This window comes from Eptesicus fuscus, chromosome 2 (assembly GCF_027574615.1).
Source record: "Eptesicus fuscus isolate TK198812 chromosome 2, DD_ASM_mEF_20220401, whole genome shotgun sequence".
NCBI classification, from domain to species: Eukaryota; Metazoa; Chordata; class Mammalia; order Chiroptera; family Vespertilionidae; genus Eptesicus; species Eptesicus fuscus.
Genome location: NC_072474.1, coordinates 27,498,946 through 27,523,502, shown reverse-complemented (window position 1 = coordinate 27,523,502; position 24,557 = coordinate 27,498,946). Strand labels below are relative to the sequence as shown.

Here is a 24,557-nt window from a genome sequence, read left to right as displayed (position 1 = left end):
TGTAGTTGGTGTGGAGAGCCGAGCTTCTGCCAACGGCCCAACCAAACCACCTGGCTCTGCTGTGGGCCCTCGATCCGCCCCCACTGCTGCCTCCCGGACTCCTATCCTGGGCACTGCACCCTGGCTGCCTGGCTCTGGCCTCTCCCAGGATAATGTCTGCAGACATTTTCTAACAGGAGGCAGAACCATGGCTTTCCCTCATGTCTGCTCTAAGCAGGGGTTCAAAACAATTTTTTTTTTTTTTTTGCAAAAGAAATACTAGAAAGAGAGGTGGAAGTGAGGTGACTGAATGGACAGTTTTTCAAGACAGGATTGCGCTGGGACATGAGCAGAATCCCAGGAATCAGAGGAGATGCCCCTGTGGGTACACTGGCCTGACCCTTTCTCCTCACTTAGGGAGGATGTGGGGCTGGGCAGCAGCTGTGCCCGAGGGGTTGGCCACTCCTTGCTGTAAATGCACTGTCTCCTCATGGAGCACAGCTCAGAGGCCCTGCCTGCTAAACCCTCCACGGAGGCTGGCAGGGAGGACTGTGCTAGTTCCCTTAGGATTTGGTATAACTACTGTGGCCAATTATGCCCAAGGAACTAATTAGAAGCTCAAATACCTGGGTCTATCAATAATCAAAGGATTTATTAATTAATACTATCAAATCAAGGCCATTCTAATAAACTTCATCGGGGCATGTTTAATAGGTCTGTAAACACCCCTTCTTTGATCTTTTAGCATCCCTGAGAAGAGCGAGTGGGAAACTGGCTTCTCGAGGAAAGTGAGGCCCGGAGAAACCGCTTAAGGCCACACAGCAAGCCAGTGAAGGAACCAGAAACAGGAGTCAAGGGCACATGTCCATTACTCTAACCTCTAATATGCTCCTTTCCACACGGGCCCACTAATTAGTGGTAAGAGCTCTTAGTCACTAATGGCTGGTTCACTTTATGAGTGGAATGATTTTTACAAATAAGCAACAGTGTGACTATAAGTAGGAAATATAAAAATCAAATCTTCTTAGTCCTATACAGCAAATGTTCTTCCCTTCTGGATGACATGATTTCCTTCTCTTCTTAGAGACCTGGATTGCTTTGGTAGCCTACTCAGGAATGCCTTAGCTTTCAATCAAGGAATAACAGCAAAATTCATGATGATAAGGAACAGCCTTAATAATTGCTTGTCCTGGTTCGAGTGTAGAGAAACTACTCGGAGGTGTTTCCATGGAGACGAGATGGCGTCTGTCACCGCCTTTGGGACCAGGGCTGGTACTGGATGTGGAGTTGTAATTTCTGACCCAAACTTGTACTTGCAAGGGATCACAGATCTTCCACTTCCCCTTTTTGGGACTCAATGTCCTTAAGTCTAAAATAGGAGATGGGAAACGTTCAACCAGGAAGAGCAAAGAAACCTGGCGAATAAACACCACCTTCCCGCCGTGAGTGTGAAGGGTGCATGTAAACACTTCATGGGCAGGACTGGTCACTGGTCCTATTAGCTGGGCTGCTGGATTCCCACATCCTGTGCACGGCTGGCGGTCGGTGCAGGAAAGGGCTAATGCTCCCTCCCACCACCACCGGGGACAGAGAAGGGGCCTTGACTCCATGAGACTTCCTCCCAGCAAGTGTTTACTGAGTGCCGGGATAGCACGTGGGTGGCGGGTGAGCTCGCAGAATGCGGCGGAAATAAAGTCTTGAGAGCAAGCTCACTCTGGTGGCTCTGATTCTTGACTGGGCTTCAGGGAGTCTTGTCTTCCTCCTGTCCCTGAGGCTGAATCATCAAGCCTCTTAATGACCTCTCTCTGAGTAACTTCCTGCTTCTCCCAGAGGAACCGTTGCACAGAATGCCAGCAACCATCTGGTCCAGCTGCCTCCTTCCGCAGATTAAGAAAGCCCAAGGGAGAGAAGTTAAAGGACCAGCACAGGTTAAATTAGGAACTGATGCTGGGACCCACTCTTGTTGACTTCTGTCCTGGGCTTCTTCTAACACACCAGGAAGGCCTGACGATGAGCGAGGACAAAGCTGTTTCAAGCCAATGATTAAGTAAATGATCACTTCTTCAAAGGCCCTTAGCAGTCTGCGTGATGCCGAGTGCTTTCCGAACATCAGCCACGAATTGTCTTCTAAAAAGAATTAGACTCATGGCCAGGAATAGTCTCTGGGGCCGGAAGGAAACATATATACTAGAAAATGTACTTCTTTATGTCACTTCTGCTCTGTTCACTTTCTAGAAGGGCTGTCACTCACTAATCTCTGGGTATATTTAATCCTTTGTAAGCCATAAGCGTCTATAGGCGCAAGCGGTGGACCTTCCCCACAAACACGCGTGTCTATAGCCACAAGCCTCAAATATCAACTCTGGTCGCCCAATTTTAAAATCAGACTCGCTAGGGACATCTCTGGGTTTGTAAAGAAAATTATGGTAACTTAAATTCGTAAATATCCCAGCGCATATGGAAGAAATGGGGATGGTTTCCATTTTGGATGCATGGCAGTTCACTGGTTAAGCCTTCAGTAAATAAAAACGAGTGGCCACACACCCTGAGGGCTGCAGGACAAAAGAAGGAGTGGATGGAGTTTAGTTAAAATGGAGGTGCACCACAAAGAAAGCCAGGCCTGTGCTCAGAAAACATGACGAGGCTCTGCTGTTCCAGGAGAACCCATTCTAGGGAACAACAGGAGCACATATGTGTTTTTAGTGGCTCAACACCATACCTCAGAGGTTTTGTATCAGTTACATAGGCATGCATTATATTTTACTTTATGCTTTAAGAAGAAGCTAGGCCCTGGGGTTTTAGGGAATATCTAACGCCCCATATCCTTTCCAACCACTCAACTAGTGGTGTCTACTTTGTATGGGCCTATGCTAGTAGGAAAAGGAAGGACATGATGCCTAATGCATACTTATATTGCAAGGAGATCACAATCTAAATCTGGTTGGGAGGAGGCAACATCCACAAAGCAGACAGTATTCATGATACATGGTAACTTCAAGTCATCTTAGTTAATTGAAAAACACACAAAGAAATGAAAATATTCTGTGCTCATGGACTGGAAGAATTAACATTCTTAAAATTCCAATGTTTCCTAAAGCAATCTACAGCGTCAATGCAATCCCTATCAAAATCTCAAGAGCATTTTTCACAGAAATAGAACAAAAAAAAAAAATACTAAAATGTATACGAAACCACAAAAGAACCCAAACAGCCAAAGGAACCCTGAGGGAAAAAACAAAACCAGAGGTATCATACCCCCCTCCCAACTTCAAACTATGCTACAAAACTATAATAATCAAAACAGTGTGGTATTGATTGACAGATAAATAGACACACAGACCAATGGAATAGAATTAAGAGCCCAGAAATAAACCCATACATATAGGGACAAATAATTTATGACAAAGGAGCCAAGAACATCAGTGATATTTTTGTGGATTTGACTCCAATGGCAAGGAAGCAAAAACAAAAACAAACTACATCAAACTAAAAAGCATCTGTACCATCAACAAAACAAAAAGGCAACATACCAAATGGGAGAAAATATTTGCAAATCATATATCCAATAAGAGGTATCCAACATATATCAAGAACTCATACAACTCAACAACAACAAAACAAACAGCCTGATTAAAAAATGGGCAGAGGACCTGAACAGATATTTTCCCAAAGAAGACATATATATAGCCAACAGGCTCCTTAAAATATGTTCAACATCACTAATTACTAGAAAAATGCAAGTCAAAATCACAATGAGATATCACCTCCTACCTGTTAGGATGGCTATTATCAAAAAGACAAGAAATAAGGGTTGGGAGGATGTGGAGAAAATGGAAACTTGTGCACTGTTGGTGGGAATATAATTTGGTGTCACTAATATGAAAAACAATATGAACATTCCTCAAAAAATTAAACTAGAACAAACATATGATCCAGTTATTCCACTTCTAGGTATTTACCTAAAAAATACAAAAACACTAATATGAAAAGAATATATACACCCCTATGTTCATTGCAGTATTATTTACAATGGTCAAGATATAGAAACAACCTAAGTGTCCAATGACGGATGAATGAGTAAAGAAGATGCGGTATGTACACATAACCAGGAATACTATTCAGCTATAAAAAAAGATGAAATCTTGCCATTTGAGACAACATGGGGGGATCTTGAGGATATTATACTAAGTAAAATAAGTGGATATTGAGGATATTATACTAAGTAAAATAAGTCTGATGCAGAGACAAATAGCATATGATTTTACTCACATGTGGGATAAAAAACAAAACAAACTCATAGAGGTACCTGGTAGACAACAGATGGGTGATTATCAGAGAAGGGCGAGGGGAGGCGGGTGAGATGGGTAAAATGGGTCACATGTATGGTGATGGATGGAAGCTAGACCCTTGGTGGTAAGCATGCTACAGTGTATACAGATGCCAATTTACAATGTTGTACACCTGAAACTTATACGTACAATGTTATAAGCCAATGCGACCTCATTTTCAAAAAGACGAAAATCATCTATAGTTTCTGCATCAAGCTTTTAAAAATCCATAGTTGATGCATCCCCTTATGTCCCATGTGTTTGTCTCAGATAATCAATATTCATCCATCACTTATTCTCGGTGGTTTCTGTTCATCACTTTTTGGGGTGAGAATGCTGGCTTGGAAGTCAAGAGGCCTCAGTGACACTCCTGACATGGTAAGTCCCTCTGCATCTCAGCTTCCTTTTCTGTGAAGGGAGGGGTGTGCGTGTGTGGGCATTCCTACATCCTGTGGGCGGGTGGAAGGTCAGCACTGTAAATCTCCAATGTCACACTGCTCCTCTTTGGACTTAAAAGATCGAGTAGCTTGTCTTAGAACATTTCCTACTCATGAGAGACAGTACAGACTAGTACTGATTAAAAGCATGGTTTTCAAAGCCACGCTGTCTACCACTTACTGGCTGTGTATTGTTAGCAATATAATTTGTGTCTTAGTCTTCCCATCTTCAAAATACTACTCCTAATAACAAGTTTTATTTTCACAGGTCTGTTGTATTAATAAATTAATACTGGTACATGTAAAGTGGGTAAAAAGGTAGCCAGTATATTTACTCATTTGCACTTTGCAGGCGAATTACCTGTGAACACAGTTGGCCCGTGTTGGAGGGCCTGATTTGGTTCCCAGTATCGCCCATTCCATGCAACGCTGAGCCATATTACAACAGGTACTTTCTCCTCAGCGTGAAGGTGTCGGCAGCCAATACGTTTATTTTTTATTATTGAGTTAGTGGTCAATCGGTTCTAGCTACTATTATGTTCTTCCCCCTCCATCATTTACATGCCAGCATTATTCTGAATGAAAAAAATTAAGTTCTGAATACTTTGAACATGCATCAGCCCAAAGTACAAGTTTGTGTAATTTTCTTTAAAAGATAGCTAATATGGTGCCATGGGCATTTAAAAAATGTTTTCTGTTAATTGGATTTACTACAATGCAAGCACGAGCCAAACCCAGGTTAGCATTCCAGCTGAACTGGTGTTGGAGGAACTGTCTTTGGGCTTCTTGGTCCATTCGCATCCAGCCAGGTCCTGGGTCCACTGCAATTCTGGGCTGAGCCAGCATTGACCAGTTTCCTTCTATACCTTCTAATCACAATACCTGCACCCTGAGGAGAAAGTACTTATTGTAATACGGCTCAGTATTACCTGGAATGGGCTCTACTGGGAACCAAATCAGGCCCTCCAACACGGGCCAACTATGTTCACAGGTAATTTGCTTACAAAGTGCAAATGAGTATGCCCTCCTTACCTGCACCGAAAGAGGGGCAAGGGGAGGTGGGGCGGGGGGGGGGGGGGCGTGTTCCTGGCATCTGTTGTATTCTGAGAGGGACATAGCCCCAGCAAAGAAGACAATGGCTACTTTTCCCCACAGCCAGACCTAATGGGATCAAGATGTCCCTCTGGCGGGCTGCCTCCTCCTCACTGTCAGAGGACATAAGGTCTACACTGATTTGGTTAATTCAGTGACAGACACCCAGAGCGCCAGGCCTTGACCCTTTCATGAATGGTCTCTTTTTAACCCATCAAAAACCTTTCAGCTTTGGCTTGATGAATCATTACTTATAGAGGAAAAAGAGCAAGAGGGTCAATAACTCCTTCACAGGCCTGGAGAGAAACAGGCCTTTTTATTTCTCCCGATTGGACTCCATTTCCTTGTCTTTTTCTCCTGGGAGGGCTTCTCCCCATATATGATTTTATTCTGTGTACATTGGCTCTCCTTGCAGAAAGACATGCCATAAAGCTTTGGCAAATGTAAAAGGTTTAAAGAGAAGCTGAAAGTATTTTTCCTTTCTCATCCTCGGCCTACTCATGTCGTTTCTACTCTCCTCAGAGTGGCCGCCGGGGCTTATAGGAGGGTTAGTGCTCACAGGGAGAAGCCGGGAGTGAGCTTCACCTTGGGGTCTGTCTAGCTTTGGGCTTTCCAGCAACGAAATGAGGCCTGGTCCATGTGGCCAGGTGTGTGGCTTACCCTCTCTGTGCTCCAGGCTTTCCTTGAAAAACCCTCCAAGGCCAACTACACCTGCTGTGACTTGTGTCAATGGGAGGCTTCAAAGAAGGAGTTAGTCTGACGGGCCATTTCACCTGAATGGCAAACACTTCCCTCCTTTCGGCCATGGTAAGGCTTTTTGTTTTGACCACTTTAGAGGGCAGACTTTGGGGAAGCATATGTTTTCTTTTTTGAGGGGGAAGTATTTTTTTCTTTTTTTGGGGGGGCGGAGTGTTGGCAATTGTCAGTCCTCTCATGCCTGGCAGCTCTGTCCAGAGGTGTGGAGTCACAGTAAGCCCCTGATTTCCCAGGGCTCCACGGAAGACAGGGGTAGAATGGAGAAGAGGCTGGCAGCCGGCTCTATGTAAAAACAAAGGTTATCATATACGCATGACTAAAACCTGCATAATCAAGCTAAGGAAAAAAAAAAAAAAGATGAAATGCCAATAGTCTACCCTAATGATATTCGTGTGAAACAAAGCTAAAAGAAACGAGTAAGCCACAAGGCTCCCTGTGAATAATTATTTAAGAGTAGCTCGTGTACACTTTTAAAACAGCCAGTGCTTCGAGAGTTGGCCCAACCTGCGGGGGAGGGGAGGGGAGGGCTTGCAGCCTGGTTCTGTGGGTCCCCAGAGCAGGGGACTGCCTGCTGCCACAGACCTCAGGTACTGCTCAGCCTCTGGCTGCAAAGCCTCTCAGGGAGCGCTGAGGCCGAGTGGGCGCCGGGCCAGGGCTGGCAGCTTGCTTTTCAAGTCAGGCCGTGCCGAGAACACCTGTGGTCTTGCTGGCTGTTCTGTGGCGATGGCTGTAGCCAGCAGAGGGGAGCCCAAGCCTGCCCCACCTCAGCCCTGACTTTCTTCCGGAGGGTCCCACCCTGTGCTGGCTGGAGTGCCGGAGAGGCCACCTCTGCAGCGGGGGCCCTGGTTGAATTTGGTGATTTCTCTCTCAGGATCCTCTTGCTGGAGCAACTGTGTATCTGCCCCACCATTTTTCCTTCCCAGGAAGAGAGACGTGGGCATGTTTTTTAGAGGTGAGAGTTTTAACTCCAGGACCTGTTCCCAGGAGGGCTGATCCTGGTTAAGCTCTGCCTCATTCCTGTTTCCCTGGAGGAATTCCGTCGTGAGCAGGGCAACTCGGGAGCTGTGACTCCGAGGAAGGCCATGAGGGCAGAGGAGGCCGTGGCACCTCCTACTCCCCAGGCTGCCTTAACCACTTTCTTTTCACCCCAGTTGTCCCTAACCCCTTACTTCCCAGCCCCAATCCGTGCTAGTTCTCCCAGATATTCATATACGTCCTCTGCCAAAGCAATCATCATCCTGTGTTGCAATTCTCTATTTTATTCAAATGCCTTCTCTGCCAGACTTGGTACCTTGAAGGTATTCTCCTGGCACCTGGCCCAATACCTGGGGCATGTTAAGCACTCAATAATTATTTGCTGAGTGAATGAATGAGTGAAGAGCTTTATGAGGTAGGTATTACCGCAACTGAAGTTCAGAGATGTTAAGTCACTTTCTTAAAGTCACACAGATGATAAATGGTGAGAGCTGATATCTGAACCCTTCTCTGTTTGCTTGAAATTCAGGCAACTCCCATGATATGAGGAGCCATCAGTGGTTGAACCTAGGCATTTTGTTAAAAATACATTTCTAGCCCTAGCCGGTGTGGCTCAGTGGATAGAGCATTGGCCCTTGGACTGAAGGGTCCCGGGTCCATTCCAATGAAGGGCACATATCTCAGTTACAGGATCAATCCCTGGCCCTGGTCGGGGTGCATGCTGGAGGCAACCAATTGAAGTGTCTCTGTCACATTGATTTTTCTCCCCTCTCCCCTTCCTTCCACTCTCTCTAAAAATCAATGGAAAAATATCCTTGGGTGAGGATTGACACCAACAAACAAACAAAAACATTTCTAAACTGCAAGGCAAGTAGCAAGAGGGCAGCTGCCATGAGTGCCAGCTCAAGAGCCCCAGCCCAAACTGCAGCCCTTCCTCCTCCTGGTGGCTCTGTCTGAACGACACTGGATTGCTAAGTGAATGGGGGAAGTCTAGTCTGGAGTCTTGGGGCTTCTGGGCTCAAGCTGGAATCCCAGCCCTGACCTGGAGTGGCTCCTCACCACTCATACACCTGGAGACAGCCTCAGTTGCCCTCTCGGTGGGCTGGTCCCACCTGCAGGGCTGGTCCCACCTGCAGGGCTGGTCCCATCTATAGGGCTGACACTGAGCCCCACGGCTTGTTCACAATGACTCCTTCCTGGCTGTGTCGGGCTTTGGTGTTACACAAGTTCACACTTTCAGGAAGGTCAGTTCAGCCTGGGTTTCCCCTTTGAATCATGCAGGTTTTTTTTAAAGCTCACAGATCTTGCTAAGTATCGCACAGCTCAGCAGAAACAAGCCAAGATCTTCCAAGACAAGTGAAGGCTGCCGGGTTCAACAAGCAGCGGTTCCCAGCCTAATGTTTCCCGCTTCTAAGAAAGACAAGGCGGCCAGATTAACCAGAGCTGCTCAGCGGTCTCTGGACTCTAGAAATTCATTCTCAATGTCATTGCTATTAGTTCTTTGGGTCCATTTGGTTTAAGAGACAAAAAAGAAAATTGAGGAACAGTCCAGATGGACTGGTAGGGAACTCTGTATATACTTTTCATTTTCTCATCAACAATCTCAGCTTAAAGAAGCCCTCATGCTTCCCTCCTGCCTTCCCCTCCCTTGCAATGTCTCACTCTCAAACCCTTCCTTATAGGGGCTTTATCCGTTATCCATTCTAATTGGGCCATTACACACACATAAGGAGATGTCCTCAGTATCGGTGGTGGGTCACAATAAGCTACTGGATATTCTGCTCTGACTGCTTTTATTCACTTAACAACTATTTATTGAGTATCTACCACATGTCAGGCACTAGACTAGGCAGTGGGCATACAACAGTGGAATAAAAATAGATAAAAATTTTTATATGTTTTTGTGAGGGGAGAGGTAGGCAAATATGTAAGAAAACTCTGCAGGAAGAAGGTCAGAGGGTAAGAGGTTCCAAGGACAAACACAGCGGAGGCCAGGGGGGGCTGTCCCTGTAAATAAGGTATTTGGGAAAGGCTGCACGGAAGTGACAGCTGAGTCACTAGCAGAAGACAACTGGGGGGCAAAGCCACGCAGCTGTGTGAGGAAATACAGCGGGTGCAAAGACCCAAGGCACTGCACGTGCTGGGTCATTGCAGAAAATGCTGAAGTAAACATCAGAGCACAGTGGGATAGTACTCAGCCATAAAAAAGAAGGAAGTTCTGATTCATGCTATAACATGGGGGGATCATTGAAAACATCATGTTAAGTGAAACAAGCCAGATACAAAAGGCCACAGATTATGTTTCCATTTATATGAAACTAGAGGCCTGTTGCACGAAGATTCGTGCAATAGGCCTTCCTTCCCCTGGCTGCCGGCACTGGTTTTCCTCTGGCACCAGGGACCGAGGCCTTTGCTCTGGCCGGAGCCTTTAGTGTTTGCTCCTGCCAGAGCCTTCAGTTTTCTCTGCTCCGGCTGGAGTGCTGCTACTGTAGCTCCCTCCGCCCCCGCCCTTCCCCTCATAGCAGGCGTCCTGCCACATATGCAAATTAGCCCACCATCTTTGTTGGGTTAATTTGCATGCTCACACCTGACTGGCTTGTGGGTGTCGTGGAGGTATGGTCAATTTGCATATTTCTCTTTTATTAGTGTAGATGTCTGAAACAGGTAAGTCCAGAGAGACAGAAAAGTGGGTCTGTGGGTGCCTAGGGCTTGGGAAGACACAGGAAGTGACCAGGAGCTTTCTTGTGGCCTTTAACTGTTCGGACTGGTAAATCCTAGCCTGGATAAATTATGAATCAGTTCAAACTCAGTAAAATGAATTACCGTATTTTCCAGCGTATAAGACAACTTTTTAACCCAGGAAAATCTTCTATACGCCCAGTCGTCTTATACGCTGGAAAATACGTACTTACAAGGAGCCAGCAGTCCTGGACAAAACCCCCGATTCCCCTGTGATGCCTCTTCTTCCCAAGAAGCCTCCTCCCATATATAACGCCCGACTTGTCTGAGGTTTTCCCACCAGGCCCTGCTCCCCAATCCCCAGAGGGGTCTCTTCAGATGAGCTTGAAGGCTCTGGGCCCTCATGGCCAAGGCAGCTCAGGGGGCTCCTCCCCTCTGCTACATGACCCCGCAGTCTTTCACAGGGGCAGCTGGTGAGCATTCTAAAGTAGTCAATCATGGAAACAGAAAATAGAATGTGGTTGCCCGGGGCTGGGGGAGGGGAAAGCCAGGAATTGTTTAGAGGGACAGTTTAAATTTCGCAAGATGAAAAAGTCCAGGAGGTTGTCTGCACAACAATGTGAATACACTTAATACTACTAAACTGGACACAAAGATGGTTCTGACAGTAAGTTTTATATTATGTGTATTTTAAACCTTATGGTTTAGATGACTTTAAAACCCCTCCCCCTCAATGGGGGTATAAAGTGTTCAGGAAGATAGAAATTGAGGGAAAGGGGGCGAATGCCCTCTGCAAAGCTAGTGAGAGGGTAAATTCGGGCCTCCTGGAGCAACTGACCAGCAGCTGCCGACGCTGGGGACAGCTAAGGCTGCTGCCTGACCCCCGCTTACTCATCCACCTGGCGTCAGATGCACTGAAAGGGGAGCCTACCTGAGAGAGGGGAGACTGTAACTTTAAAGCAAGCTTGGAGCTTTCTGGCTCTTATATAGGACTGGACACGCTAACTGCTTAATACAATTTGTCTTGCTACTTAAAAGTGTGGCTTTGCATTACCTGGGAGTGGTCTGAAAAGTCACGGGTCTGACTGCATTTTTATCTAGGGAGAACACATTTTAAAGAACGGTGTGAGATCCAAGCATTTTGCCTTTTGAGTCCCAGATGGTCAGTGTTCTTGTCAGACTAGCAAAGTCTTTGGCGTTTAAGCCAGAGAAACCGACTATGTTCCTAAGTTACTTGGCTCATGGTTCTTTTTGGAGTGGGTGGGGCCCTTTGATGCTGAGGTCTAGGATCCAACAACACTGGTTTTGATTTGCTTCTTCAAATCACATCCAAGGCCAGTGGGGCTCCTTGAGTGGTGGGGCTCCCTGAGTGGTGGGACTCTGGGGCCGCCAGTGATTTAGAAGCCAGTGAGCCTCAGGGGGCTGCTGGCCTGTCCGCTGGGCGTTATTTGCATGTTAGAAATATCAAATGTGTTTGACCCCGACAGTCCTCACAATCAACGTGTGGGTGTGTATGGTTGTGTACCGTGGCCAGGCACTGCTGTGGGAAGTGGATGAGCCCTGGGCGACCTCACCCCCCACAAAAGGGACACTGTGTCTGTCTGGGGAAGGGAGAAAAATGACTTTTGGTCATTGAGTCAAATCTAGCTCGGGCTTTGGATGAACTTGAGAACAAAGATAGACCTACTTGGAAATTGGCGTTTTTTCTTGCTTCCACTTTCTTCTGGGAACATGCTGATTTTATTCTTCCTTTTATTCACTAGTCCTTCCTGGTGGACAAGCTTGGCCCTCACTGCATTCCTCTGACTGGTTTCTATTCTCCAGATCCTCTCAGCCTCGACTCCTGGTCATCTCTCTCACCCGCCTCGCTGATGAGGACAAGGCCTGGGAGCGACGCGCCTTGGAGAAGTGGAGCTAGAACTGAGCTCTCCTGACTGCCTGGGCAGGTATCTTGCCACTGCGATGAATAGGAGCCTGAGGTGGGGGGCAGGAACGTGGCACTCAAAGGGCTATGCCAGAACCTGCAGCGTGACAGCCTGACACCAGCACGGCCCCTGTGGGGGCAGCTTCGACGGGAAGGGGGCCGCTTCGACGGGAATACAAGAACAATGCACGCTGGTGCCCATGGAAGTGTAGCTTACGCAGCACCAGGCTGTGAAGTGGCCTCCACAGGAGCCTGTGGGAACGGAGGGACCCTCGGTTCCCAAGTCCAATGACCAGGAAAAAAAATTTAATCTTCTTAACAAAGAGGCGTTGTTTGCTCTTCACGACGATTCACCTCTCCGTTCAGGGTAAAGAGACTGTAATGGTATTTGCTCTGTCAAGGGCAACAGCACTTTAATCTTGGGAACAGGAAACTCGTTGAAATGTAAGCGTGTTCAAGATGAAGAAATTAGACTGTTTCTTGTGTCTTAGAGCCTCCATTTCACAGACATAAAAAGAGAGGCACAGGAGAGGTTAAATATGTTGTTTACCACGACGTTTTGGCATACACGGGAAGTGAGTTAATAGCATCAGAATTCCTCCTAGGTTGAGACTCTGAGATTTACTCTGGGCCTTTGAGTGGATATGGAGGTGTAACTGCTCTAGGGAAGCATCTGATGTTAGCACAGACTAAAATATCTTCCAACAGTTAAACAACAGAGTAAAACCACAGAGGAAGTTCCCAGTTTCCTGTCCCTAGAGAGTGGTCCTCACTCTATGGCCTGTATCTGCATCACCTCCAGGGCTCATGAGAACACAGCCTGCCTCCGAGTTCCCGAGTCCATGAGTCTCTGGTGGGGACTCAGGGTTTTTAATTCTAACGTATTGCCAGGCGGTGTAGATGCCATTGGTCCAAGGGCCGCGCTTTCAGAACCATTGCTGGAAAAAGGTGCTGTGCTGACCTGCCTCTCCATTCAGGACTGAAGGAGTCCTTCTCTTTCCAGGAAGTGGCACCTTGCCCAAGGTCACGACCTTTCCCCATATGGTCACCTACATCTAATGATTGCTTGATGCTGAGCACAAGGCTTGGTTCCCAGCCTCACGACAGTGGCTCTGAGGGTCGTTCCAAATTCAGAGTCTCATCCAAGATTTCATCACAGCTCAGCTTCTCTCTCTGCGGAGTCCTGCTTCCTTCCCTCTCCTCACTGGTGTTAGGTTCAGAGCACTGCCCAATGAGCTTCCTGGGTGCGAATCCAGCTCAGCCTCTGCTTCCCAGGGAGCCTGGCATGCTATACTCTCAGAAGAACCTTTTTTTTCAAATACGTTTTTATTGATTTTTAGAGAGAGAGGAAGGGGGAGGGATAGAGAGATAGAAACATCAATGAGAGAGAAACTTCATCCATGGGCTGCCTCCTGCACACCCCCTGTTGGGGATCAAGCCCAGAGCAGGACCTGGCACACGACAGGCACCTGGTCATTCTCGTATGGGACCATTTTACTGGAGAAAGTTTCTTATTAACACCCTCTACTGAAGTTCTAAAGCTTCAGCTCAGTGCTGTCAGGTGACTGCAATTCTTGCATGGAAGGGGAGGTGGGGGTCCTAGTTCAGAAAGAGAGAATTCAGCTATGCCTATTATTGGAGAAGAGCATGTGTAATATTGATGCTTTGGTAAGGGCATGTCCATTTTCTTAGAATACGATTGCTTTTTTTTTGTTGTTCTTTATTGGAGAGTTATTTCAGATGGAAGATTCTCTATGTCCCCCACCCGCACCCCATTATTCCTTTGGCAGGCTGGTCTTAGCTGTGAGGCAGTACCTCCTAGGTGACCCATGGCCAGGGCCTGTCACTCACAGGCACTGAACCCTTCCAGGTCCCTCAGCAGAATGAGCTCTGAAGGACTGATAGGGAACAACCAGTGAGGCCCTTTGATCCAAGCCTGAGAAAGAGCAAGGGCAGCTAAACGCTAAAAATGCTAAAGGCATTAAGTGGAGTTTTTCCTCTCTGGGGTTCATAGTATGTGCTTTCCAAGGGGGATACAGATAATGGGATGAGGAAGGCACCCACCCGGGGCCAGCCAAGGTGGAGGACTCAGCAACCCCCAAATAAGCCAAGTGCATCCACACAGAAGCCGAAAACGAAGTCAGCAGTGCGCTTAATGGAGTGCTTAGTACGCTGAATAATTTAGCAGGCGAACTCTGCTGGGAGTCAATTCACAGTTAATGGAATATTTCCTGTAAATATTGTTTTCTCTTCCTGTCTCATCATCTCAGACAGTTCAAAAATCTTTACTAACCTGGGGGTGACAGTAATGCATCAATTCCCTGAGCTAATACTCCTGCATCCTAAATACTCTGAGGAACCAGAGGAAGCCACACGGGCTTCTTGGGCATGGCAGCGGACCATTTAGTCTCGTTCCTCCTCCTAATGCCTCAGAGGGGACTCCACAGTGCTCCTAATTGTGCATCTGAGTGTACATAAAAGCGCCCCTAATTGCACATCAAATAAATAAGTAAATGCTGTCTGCTGAATGCAACAAGGACCAGCACTGCCATTCCTCTCCAGTGGAGACAGCTCATTAAATATGGGCTGGTGAGTGGCTGCAGCCTTCAGTGATGCTTGGAGATATGGAACATTCCCTCTAGGAGGCTTTGTGGAGTCACATGTTTCACACTATTTGTTCTTTAATGCTGACAGCCTCAGACACAGCCTGCAGGAGGGCCTTTATTCCAACTCTCTTGGCGCCCCGTTCAAAAAGCATTTCTGTCATAATTTATAATGGTTTCTGAGGATTCAATGGCGGGTCTGTTGGAAAAGTGCCAACTACAAGGACATGACAGGAAGCAGCTCAGTTTGGAACTTGTGGGAAGTTGAGTCTTAAATGTGGGAGAGGCTAACCTCCCAACACCTTTGGTCCTGGTGGTGCTAACAAGGGGCAGATCATCCCAAAGATGAGAGTTTTCGAAGTTTTTTAGGGCTCTGACCTAAGGAATGCAGGTCCACTTTATTTATCTCTGCCCCATGTGACCCCGGTTTTGTAAAAATTAATATACAATGCCTCTTCAATATACATCACAAACTTTTCATTCAAATGCTCTTAAGGAAGAAAAAGGGAAAAGTCCTGCTTGTACAGGCACCACTGCCTAAAAGCGATGGGCACCAATTTAAGGCATGTCACTGTGGCCTCTCTGCACACCTGGCATTCCCCTTCCCTCCCCTCCCCTTCCCTCCCCTTCCCTTCCTTTCTCTTCCCTTCCCTCCCCTCCCCTCTCTTCCCCTTCCCTTTTTTTCTTTCTGGCTTGGGTCTCTTTGCTTGGCTGTAAATGCAAACACTTCTAGTGCCTAAATGCCAATATGACACTTTCATTATTCCCTGAAGCCAACAGTACTGTAACGTGTGAAATAAAGGACACCCTTCTTACCCAGCATTCCAATTCTACACACATGCACATGTTGAAATGGAAATTGGCAGCTAGGAGAAAATAGGGTAAAATTATCTACGCAGCTGTGAGATGTTTTTGTTTGACCACTGTGACCTTCCTTCCACCTCTCACCACTGCTAAACCAAGCACTTGGACATGTAGATCCTGCCATTCCCGAATTCTAATACCACACTCAACAACTGTGCATAAAAACCATCAAACCATAGCTATGGGAAAGAATAGAGGTGAGCTGAGATAAGCTAAAGGAAGTTCCAAAGTGTCTTACAGCATTTCAGTAAGCACAGGAGCACAGGAGTGGGGAGACAGGCTGAGCGAGAGGGAAAACATGGCGGGGTGATGAAGAGAAATGGAAGGATTTAGTGAGAGGTGATGGGACGATATTCAATAGCTTATAAGAAATTCGGCAACCTGTCCTCAGATACTGTTTGGGGTTCTGCCTGAACTTTTTAAAGAACTCCTACATGCAAGCAAGGGCTAGTATTCTGAAGCATGTAAATATATCATAATTTCCTTATTTAAAGTCCTATTTACTGACTGGCTTTTGCAGGGCTATTCTTCTGCACATGTACTTCTAAACTTCTGAAGTGGACCTTGAACGACCGAATGTACTCAGAAGCCAAATCACCTTATTTGGGTGCTCCTCCCTGTCGGGCTGTTCCCGAAGTGTGCCCCGTGGGCGCAGAGGCTGGTTTTATTCTAACAAACCAACATCAGCAGCTTGCACGCTGGGCGCCCCTGTGTTTAGAGGCCCGGGTAGCATTTGGGGTGTGTGAGCGGGAGGGGATGAAAATGTCCTCTCCATTCCACCTGGGAGGCGCCCTGGGTTTGACGCCATCTCTCCCATGGCTACGATGGGCTTCAGAATGAGGATTAAGCAGCTTAGGGTAGACTCTGCGACCAGAATGGCAAACTATACCCCAACCAGGGAACCTGGAACCAGCTACTGCCCTGCCCATTTCTGGACAGCCACTAGCCACCCATTTTTAAAATTTGCTTTTGGTGGGCCATCTGGAACCACTTGAGTGAACTCTCACAGGAGGCTGCTGAGCTGCCCGGCCTGCTCACGGCTTGCTGACGCTCCTAGAGCTGTGCATGCCAGGGGCACCAGAGGTGCCTCAAGGCCCTTAGGGGACAGGGAGCAGGCCCACCCCTGCCACGGCCTCTCTTTGAATCGCTGGCTCTTTGTTGTGGCACCATGTGACAGCCCCAGTAACTGGGTCAAAGTGTAAGGCAGGACCTCAGCCGCAGAAGGGCCTCCAGGTGCACAGAGCTGGGCGCCACTCCAGGATTCTTGAGCATTGCTGGGGGCTCAAGACAGCTGTGCCTGGCCTGTACATTCAAAAGGTTTCACGTGATTTCTGATTTTCAGCCGAGGTTAAGCATCACTGGCCTGAAGCACTGAAGGCAGCCCTTGGGCACCTTATATGTGAATCTGCATAGGCCGTCCTTACCGCCGCGTGCCTCTCTTTATAGTTACAGGTCTGGAGCCAGGGCACACGCGCTGCTTCAGGGACCCACAGTGCCTTACGTGGCCTTGTTGTGATGGTGAAGATGCTGATGTAAGAAGAACAAGCACCGGCATGGTTCTTCTTGCAGCTGTGACTTCTTAACTTGGCTCTGGTTTAGTCTCTAGTTTTGTCTTTAAGTCTCATCCCAGGTCTTAGCAGAGGCAGGTACGCCTTGGGCTAATGAAACTTAGACGTTTCTTCCTCTTACGGGCTTTCAAAGGCCTGCTCTTTTTAAAAAAATATATATATATTTTATTGATTTTTTACAGAGAAAGCGAGAGAGATAGAGAGTCAGAACCATTGATGAGAAAGAAACACCAATCAGCTGCCTCCTGCACACCCCCTACTGGGGAGGTGCCCACAACCAAGGTACATGCCCTTGACCAGAATCGAACCTGGGACCCTTGAGTCCACAGGCTGACGCTCTATCCACTGAGCCAAACCAGTCAGGGCCAAAGGCCTGCTCTTAATTTCACACTCAGATTGTACATTCATTTCTTAAAGAGCATTTCCCAAATTATATCAGGTTCAGGCCATGCCGCTGGACTGCCTCTGTGTCTCACAGGAATGTCATGGTAGGGACCTGAAATCTAATCCCAGCTCCTGGAAATTTTCCCCGTGTGCTGAGTGCCTCTCCCTTTTTTTCTCTGTGCAGCCTCTGGTTCAGTTATGCATTGGAAATTCTTGATACTATTGAGCTCCAACTGAATACCCAATGTCCTGCTTATTGCAGCTACCCCGATGTCCCAGCAAGCCTCAAGCTCTGTATGTCCAAACTGAACTTCCTGCCCCTTCTCTCATATCCATGCTTTGATTGGTCAAGAAGCCTGGCATCATTCTAGATTCCCCTTCTGCTCTGACTGCCACCCTCTCCCACCATACACTTTGGTCAACCATATGTACTTCCTAAATATTTTCCTCCATTTTCCCTTATCTATCCCATTACTGATAGCCAACCCCAAACCTTCACTGGTTCTGGCCTCCACCACTGATATACAGTCCTGCTTTGCAAGTCTTGTCCTGAGTTCCTTCCACCTCCTCACAGCTGCCAGACGATGCTTCCATGACAATGAAAATCGGAAATGGCCACTCCCCTGCTTCAAATACTCAGTGGCTCCCTGGGCCTTGAAGACGAAATTCTCTTAGCAAAGCCTTCAGGGCGGTGGGAGCAGCCATTGGGCCTCCTCAGCCCCCTCTGCAGCCGCCTCCTCTCACCCCTCATCCCAGCCCCAAGTGGTGCATTTCTTCCCCCTCATGCACCCAGTTCTCCTTCGTGTGCCTTCCTGAGCATGGGGCTCTCAGCCCGCACATCTTCCCAGCCCATCTGTTCATCTGCAAAACTTCTGTCCACCCCTTAGGACCCAGCCCCGCTGAGCAACTTATGAAGATGTGTCTCTCCCCTGTAAGCCCAGGAGAGACTCTGTCCTTTAATTCATCACCGACCCTCACACAGGCCTGTTATAACACTGGTACCCGAGGCAATTGCCACACAGCCCTCTCCTGGCAGCCTGGGCAAGCTGAGGATATGACGTGTTTCTTGTTTATCTCAGCACCCTGCAGTCTGCTTGGCACAACAGGTACAAAATGAACACTTAAAAATGAGTGAAGGAAAGAAGGAAGGAAGGAAAGAAGGAATCAGCATTGATCCTGATGGCTTGGTTGTTCCTCACAGGCAGTAGAAGTTGAGAATCCCAACTACTTCCTCAGAGGCTATAGAAGAATAGGTTATTTTTTATTTTAAGTAATAACTCAGTCTGAGTAGAGCCAATATCCTAAATAAGTATATTGACCTTTAAACATTTTTCAATGTTAAATGACCTGGACAAGCTCCACAAATGAGAGTAAATGCTCTTACTCAATGGCTGATTATTCACACCTCTGACTTCCTACTTCTTATCTTGAAACCTGTTTTAGAGTCTTAAGAGCTGCTGAATTTATCAGTTATAATTTATTGAGGCCTTGGAATGTGTCATACCCTGCTTTTTACATACATCACGTGTTATCTTGTTACATCTTCAGTCTTCATTAGTACCTCAATTAGAGAAACAAAGCAAACTTAAACATATTAATAACTTAAACTGAAAACGTATGGGTACTTGTTAACATGTCTTTCAAAATGCTGAGAGAGAGAGAGGCGGCGGGGAGGGGAGGATTCCACTGCTGGATTTTCATGAACTCGGCTATGGAACTGAAGTGTCCACATTGGCCTTGGCCTTCTACCAATGTGGGCAATGAAGAGCTGGATAGAGTGTAACCAGCATTTTGGTAAAGGATCTGCGAGCATTTATTCTTGGTTCTTGCAAAACAGAAAAACCACCATGCAGGTTGAAAAGAGAGGACTGTCAGTGTAAAAAGAAGAAGGGAGTGAAGACAAAACTTGAAGAGAAAAAGCACAGGCACTTACACGGGAAAGAGGCAGAGGGGAGCAAGAAGAAAGAGACAGAGTGACCAAGGAAAACAGAGAGGGAAAATAAGAACACAGGGTCCAATTCCTGTTTTACGGATCCAAGTGCAAACTAGAGAGTTTTGGAGATAGCCACAAAATAATATGCTCTGAATAGCCAGGTGCCTACTGAATTATTCCCATGACAGAATTGCTTCACATCATTTGCTCAGATCTTTTCTTAGAACTTAACTGACTTCTGATGAATTGAGTGAAAATCCTCCCCAACACAGACCATTTCCCCCATCAATTATAAAGAGCTGGCTGAGAGTGGATGTAACAGGATAGGTGAGATACGCTCAGCTGTATAGTGTGCATTTCAATCCTGGGCGTGGCTAACAAAGTCTGGAGAGCAATCTGGAATGACATAATGGATCAATATTGCTTTCTCTCTCCTACAGCAAGTGTGGTTTTGAGACTTTTAATATGTATTTCAGGGTTTAAACTATATACCGGCCTCTTTCCATGATCTTCTGCCAGAGGATCTGAATGACAGCTCTTGCCTCAGAGATATTTTTCCCTTATAATTTTTCAATTTGTTCTGGTCTGAAAAATGTGTGTCAATGAAAACAGAGAAAATTCAAGCACTGTGCCCCCTTCAAACATTCTGTTCTGTGTTTACAATGACTTTGCAGATCCCTCTCTGCTTTCCTTTCTGTTTGGCAGATGACCTGATTTTCCCCAGATTTCTGTTCACTTCTGACACGCCATAAAATATTTACCGGATTTGCAGGAATGCCTCTCATGCCTCTTTATTTTTCATCTCTTTTTGACCTACAATCTCTTCTTTTAGCTCCCTTACACACACACACACACACACACACACACACACACACACACACACACACACACGCTTTGGGAAAATGCAGATTAGTTTCAAGATTCAAGAATGACCTTCCCCTCCTTTCCCGAAGGCAAAGCACCCCTGGAAATTAAGGAATAGGACAATCCCTCAGAGTCCTTTCGCCCATTTCCTCAGGGATAGCTGAGCCAGTCTCACCTTAAATAATTATAACTGCTTACTTTCCTTATTGACAGAAAAAAAAAAAAAAATTTTACCCAGGGAGCTCAGGCTGGATTTCTGTGCAGTAATTTGCACACACTCACAGGAGCAAGGGCGCGGTGAGCCCAGAGGCCCTCAGGCTGCGCGGATTAACATATTTTACTCACTTCTTCGCTGTTCCTGTCTGTCTCACAAAAGCGAGCACGTACCTTCCGTGGCTTCACTTTGTCGTGGTAGTCATACTGGAAGATTCCTTTGTAGCTCAGTCCCAGCCACCACGGGATCCCCTGCTTGTCCTGGGACACCAACAGAATATGCGTAAGTATGGGCCAGAGAAGATAAGCACAAACAGGACACCTCCTGGTTCATCTCAAGACAAGGAAAAGTAAACTCCTTGAAGTGAACGGAGCCCATCTCTCCACACTTTACCTTAGCAGAAGTGCCCAGTCATCAAATGATGCTCAGGGATAGAACAGGTGCCCTAGAAAGTGCTCTGGCCGGGGACCCAGCTCGGTTCCTACCCAGCAGCACAGCCATGGTCCTTCCCCCTTTATGAGTAAGCAGCAGATGCCTTGTTCTTTGTTCTCCTGAGATGTTAGGCTTTCAGTGCTGGGCACCACAAGGGAAAATCTGAGATGCTGAGCATTCTAATAAAACGGCCTTCTGAGCAGAGAAAGTGTCATCAGCTCAGAGCTAGAAAGGACCACGGGGACAGGGATGACCACTCCTCAAAAAATAATTTAAAAAAATTTTAGAGCAGTTTTAGGGTCACAGTAAAATTGAAAGGAAGGTACAGAGATTTCCAGTCCACCCCCTGCCCCCACACATGCACAGTCTCCCCCACTATCAACATCCCCCCAGAGTGCTGCGTTTCTTACATGACACTCCACGTCACCCCAAGTCCACTACATTAGGGTTCCCTCTAAGTGCTGTACATTCCATGGGTTTGGACAAATGCATACCGACACGTATCCGCCATTACAATATCACAGAGTATTTCACTGTCCTAAAAATCCTCTGTGCTCCACTATTCGTCACTCCTCCACTCCCTCCCAGCTCCTGGCAACCAGTTTTGCCTTTCCCAGAATGTCATAGAGTTGGAATGATACAGTAGCTTTTAAAAAAATGTTTTTATTGGTTTTTAGAGAGAGAGGAAGGGAGAGGGATAGAGAGATAGGAACGTCGATGAGAGAGGAACATCATCAATCGGCTGCCTCCCGGACCGCCCCCACTGGGGATGGAGCTCACAACCCGGGCCTGTGCCCTGACGGGAATCACACTGGCAATCTCTTGTTTCCTGTGTCGATGCTCAACCGCTGAACCACACCGGCCAGGCCATACAGTAGCTTTTTAGATGAGGTTCTTTCACTTAGTAACTTGTATTTAAGACTCCTCTAATTTTAAAGACAAATAAACTAAAGCAAAGGGTCAGTCCTGCTCTACTAAGGCCGCTCCCCTCCCCCGAGGAGGGCAAGGGTGGGGCAGGCAGGTGCTCTCCGTGCAGCCCTGCTCAGCCTCAGAGGACAGCAGGGTGCCAGCAGGATGGTGTGGCTCGTGCTGTTGGACGAAGCAGCAAAACTGAAGCCTAGACGTTCTGAGGACTGAATTAGAAACACCGATTCCCTCTGTTTACTCCTTTAACCGAGACCTCTTGGCACCAGACTGTAAGCTGTAATTGTATATTCAAGTAGGATGACTGAGCTGTGAATTCAAGCTCCCAAATGCTGGGAGCTGACAGGGGGCCTATCGAGCAGCCTTTCCCCAGATTTGTCCTAATCGCCACATTGATGAGTCACCTAATACACCCCATTGTAAATGTCTTGAGAACTCAAAATTGGCTCCATGGTTTTCAAATACCAAATACTTGTGCGGCAAGAGTTATTTCAAGGTGAGCACGAAGCTAAAGGGCAAAATAAATATATTTTGAATTTTTAGAAAAGTTTCAGGGTAAAAGATTTCTTTAAAAGTTTTTTTAAAGCTATAAAACCCCGGTCTCTGCCTCTGCACTGCAATGGTTTCAGTGAGCAGGACAAGACCCAGTGCTGCTGCAACGCTAGGTTGACTAGGTAGGGGTTGTCATCACACCGCAGAACATGGCATCTGCGAAATCACGAGGCCACCAAACAGGGAGTCTTGCTACAGTGGTTTAGGCTTGTTGGATTCCTGTGTTCGTTTTCCAAGAAAGCAGGACAGCATTTGCTTACGCCTAGAGATTCCAAAATCCAAACCCACACGTGCATTTGGCACTCTGAAAGTCACAAGGCCTGCTTCTGGTTTTTAACACTGCAAAGGAGTGAGCACATTTCTGAAGCTTTATTGGAAGGCAGAAATCATAGCTGTCAGAGGCCACCTTTTTGTCAAGCTCCAGGGCTGACGAAGAAATGGAACATGGGTGTAAGCAAGTAAAAGACTAGGTGAAGCCTTATCTCAAAGACTTCCAATCTACCCATTTCAATCCATCTTCATTGTTTAACAGTGCATCTCTATAGTCTTTCAAGATCTAGAAGATTTTTGTGGGGGTAGTTAGAGAAACAAATTTCTTAATCTCTATTTTAATTATAAGTGACGGAGATGAGATCAAACTAAGAACAAAAAGAGAATGTGGTCCAGGAATTCCTGAGTTCCTGGTTCCCATTCTTGAAAGCAGCCCCCTGGCTACCTATCTCCAAAGACTATTTCCACAACAGAGAACGACCGTGTGCTTTCTGTGAAATGCCTCCTGTAAAGTCAGGAACTATTGCTGGATCCTTATGTTTCCTTTATGGTAACAAAGTGGAAATGGGCTCAGCCAGCACAGTGGATTTTTAGTCGCTTTTTATGTAAAATCCAATTGACTGCCCACTGACTTCAATGGCCACATTCCAGGGCATGGCCTTACATGGGGGAAATCTCCTTAGAGAATTCACCTTTCTTTTGGGATCAGAGACAGCTCAAAAGGTTACATCACATTCCTCATGACATGCTACAGTTTAGGCTTGAGAAGGGCAGGGATGGTTGTGATGGTTCTATCAGTTCTGTGAATGAGATGAAGAGGGATTCAGAGCTTCCACTGGGCCCTGGCTTGGGGCTGAGCTGGTTGGAGCATTGCCCTATACACCAGAAGGTCACAGGTTCAATTCCTGGTTGGAGCACATACCTAGATTGTGGGTTCGATCCCCAGTTGGGAGGGTGTAGGAGGCAACGGGTCGTTCTTTCTCCCCCCCCCCCCCCGCTTTCTTCTTCCTAGAAATCCATGGAAGCATATCCTCAGGTGAGAATTAAAAAAAAAAAAAGAGCTTCCATTGGTAGGAAGAACTATGGTAGGACATCAGGAAGAACTTAACCATTGCAGGCTTTAAGAGATCCTGAGCTGAGCTACTGGGTGGGATTAGAGTCCCTGCATATGCCTCAGAACTGGGCTCCACAAAGAGTGTTGCAACATCTGTTCCCATGATGAAAATGTACACACCCCACTACTCAATTCAGTTTTCAATAAACACTCAGTAAATGTATGTGCCAGGCACTACACTGGGTTCCAAGAATATATAACCAAATACAACACAGTGTTTGCCATCAAATGCCTGCAGTTTACTGGACGATACAGGCAATTAAATGCATACCAAGGACATGCAAAGTGTGCAAGCTGCACAGGTGACACAAAGATGAATAAAACATGGTGCATGTTCTACTCTACAGAAATTAAAAATACAGTTGGGCAGAAACAAGAGAAAAGAAACTGGTAGAAGAGCATGAGGAGAGCATCAGATTGTCTGGTGAAAGTATCTTGAATTCAGAAGTGTTTTCTGCTCTTTTTCTCATCATAGAGAAGGACACATGGGTACACCATTATCTATTATTTCAAAGAAGGGGTCCCAATATGGGATATTATGAATAAAGTTAAAGAGAATTTAGAATGGGGTCCATGTCACATTGGACTTGCCATCACAATATTGTCCTTCATTCCATTTGTCAGCTGACAACCCCAGTCCACCCCTCAAGTTGTCTGCGTGGCGT

At 46.6% G+C, this 24,557-nt stretch overlaps 1 protein-coding gene across 1 annotated transcript in view; it reads right to left on the bottom strand.

The window, feature by feature from the left end:
• The window catches only part of FRMD4A (FERM domain containing 4A), a 240,830-nt gene that overhangs the window by 85,236 nt on the left and 131,037 nt on the right, over window positions 1-24,557 (bottom strand). Inside the window, exon 11 of the mRNA XM_028156513.2 lies at window positions 20,774-20,860. Coding sequence (XP_028012314.2) covers window positions 20,774-20,860 — 87 coding nt within the window. The remainder of the gene's footprint in view (window positions 1-20,773; window positions 20,861-24,557) is intronic.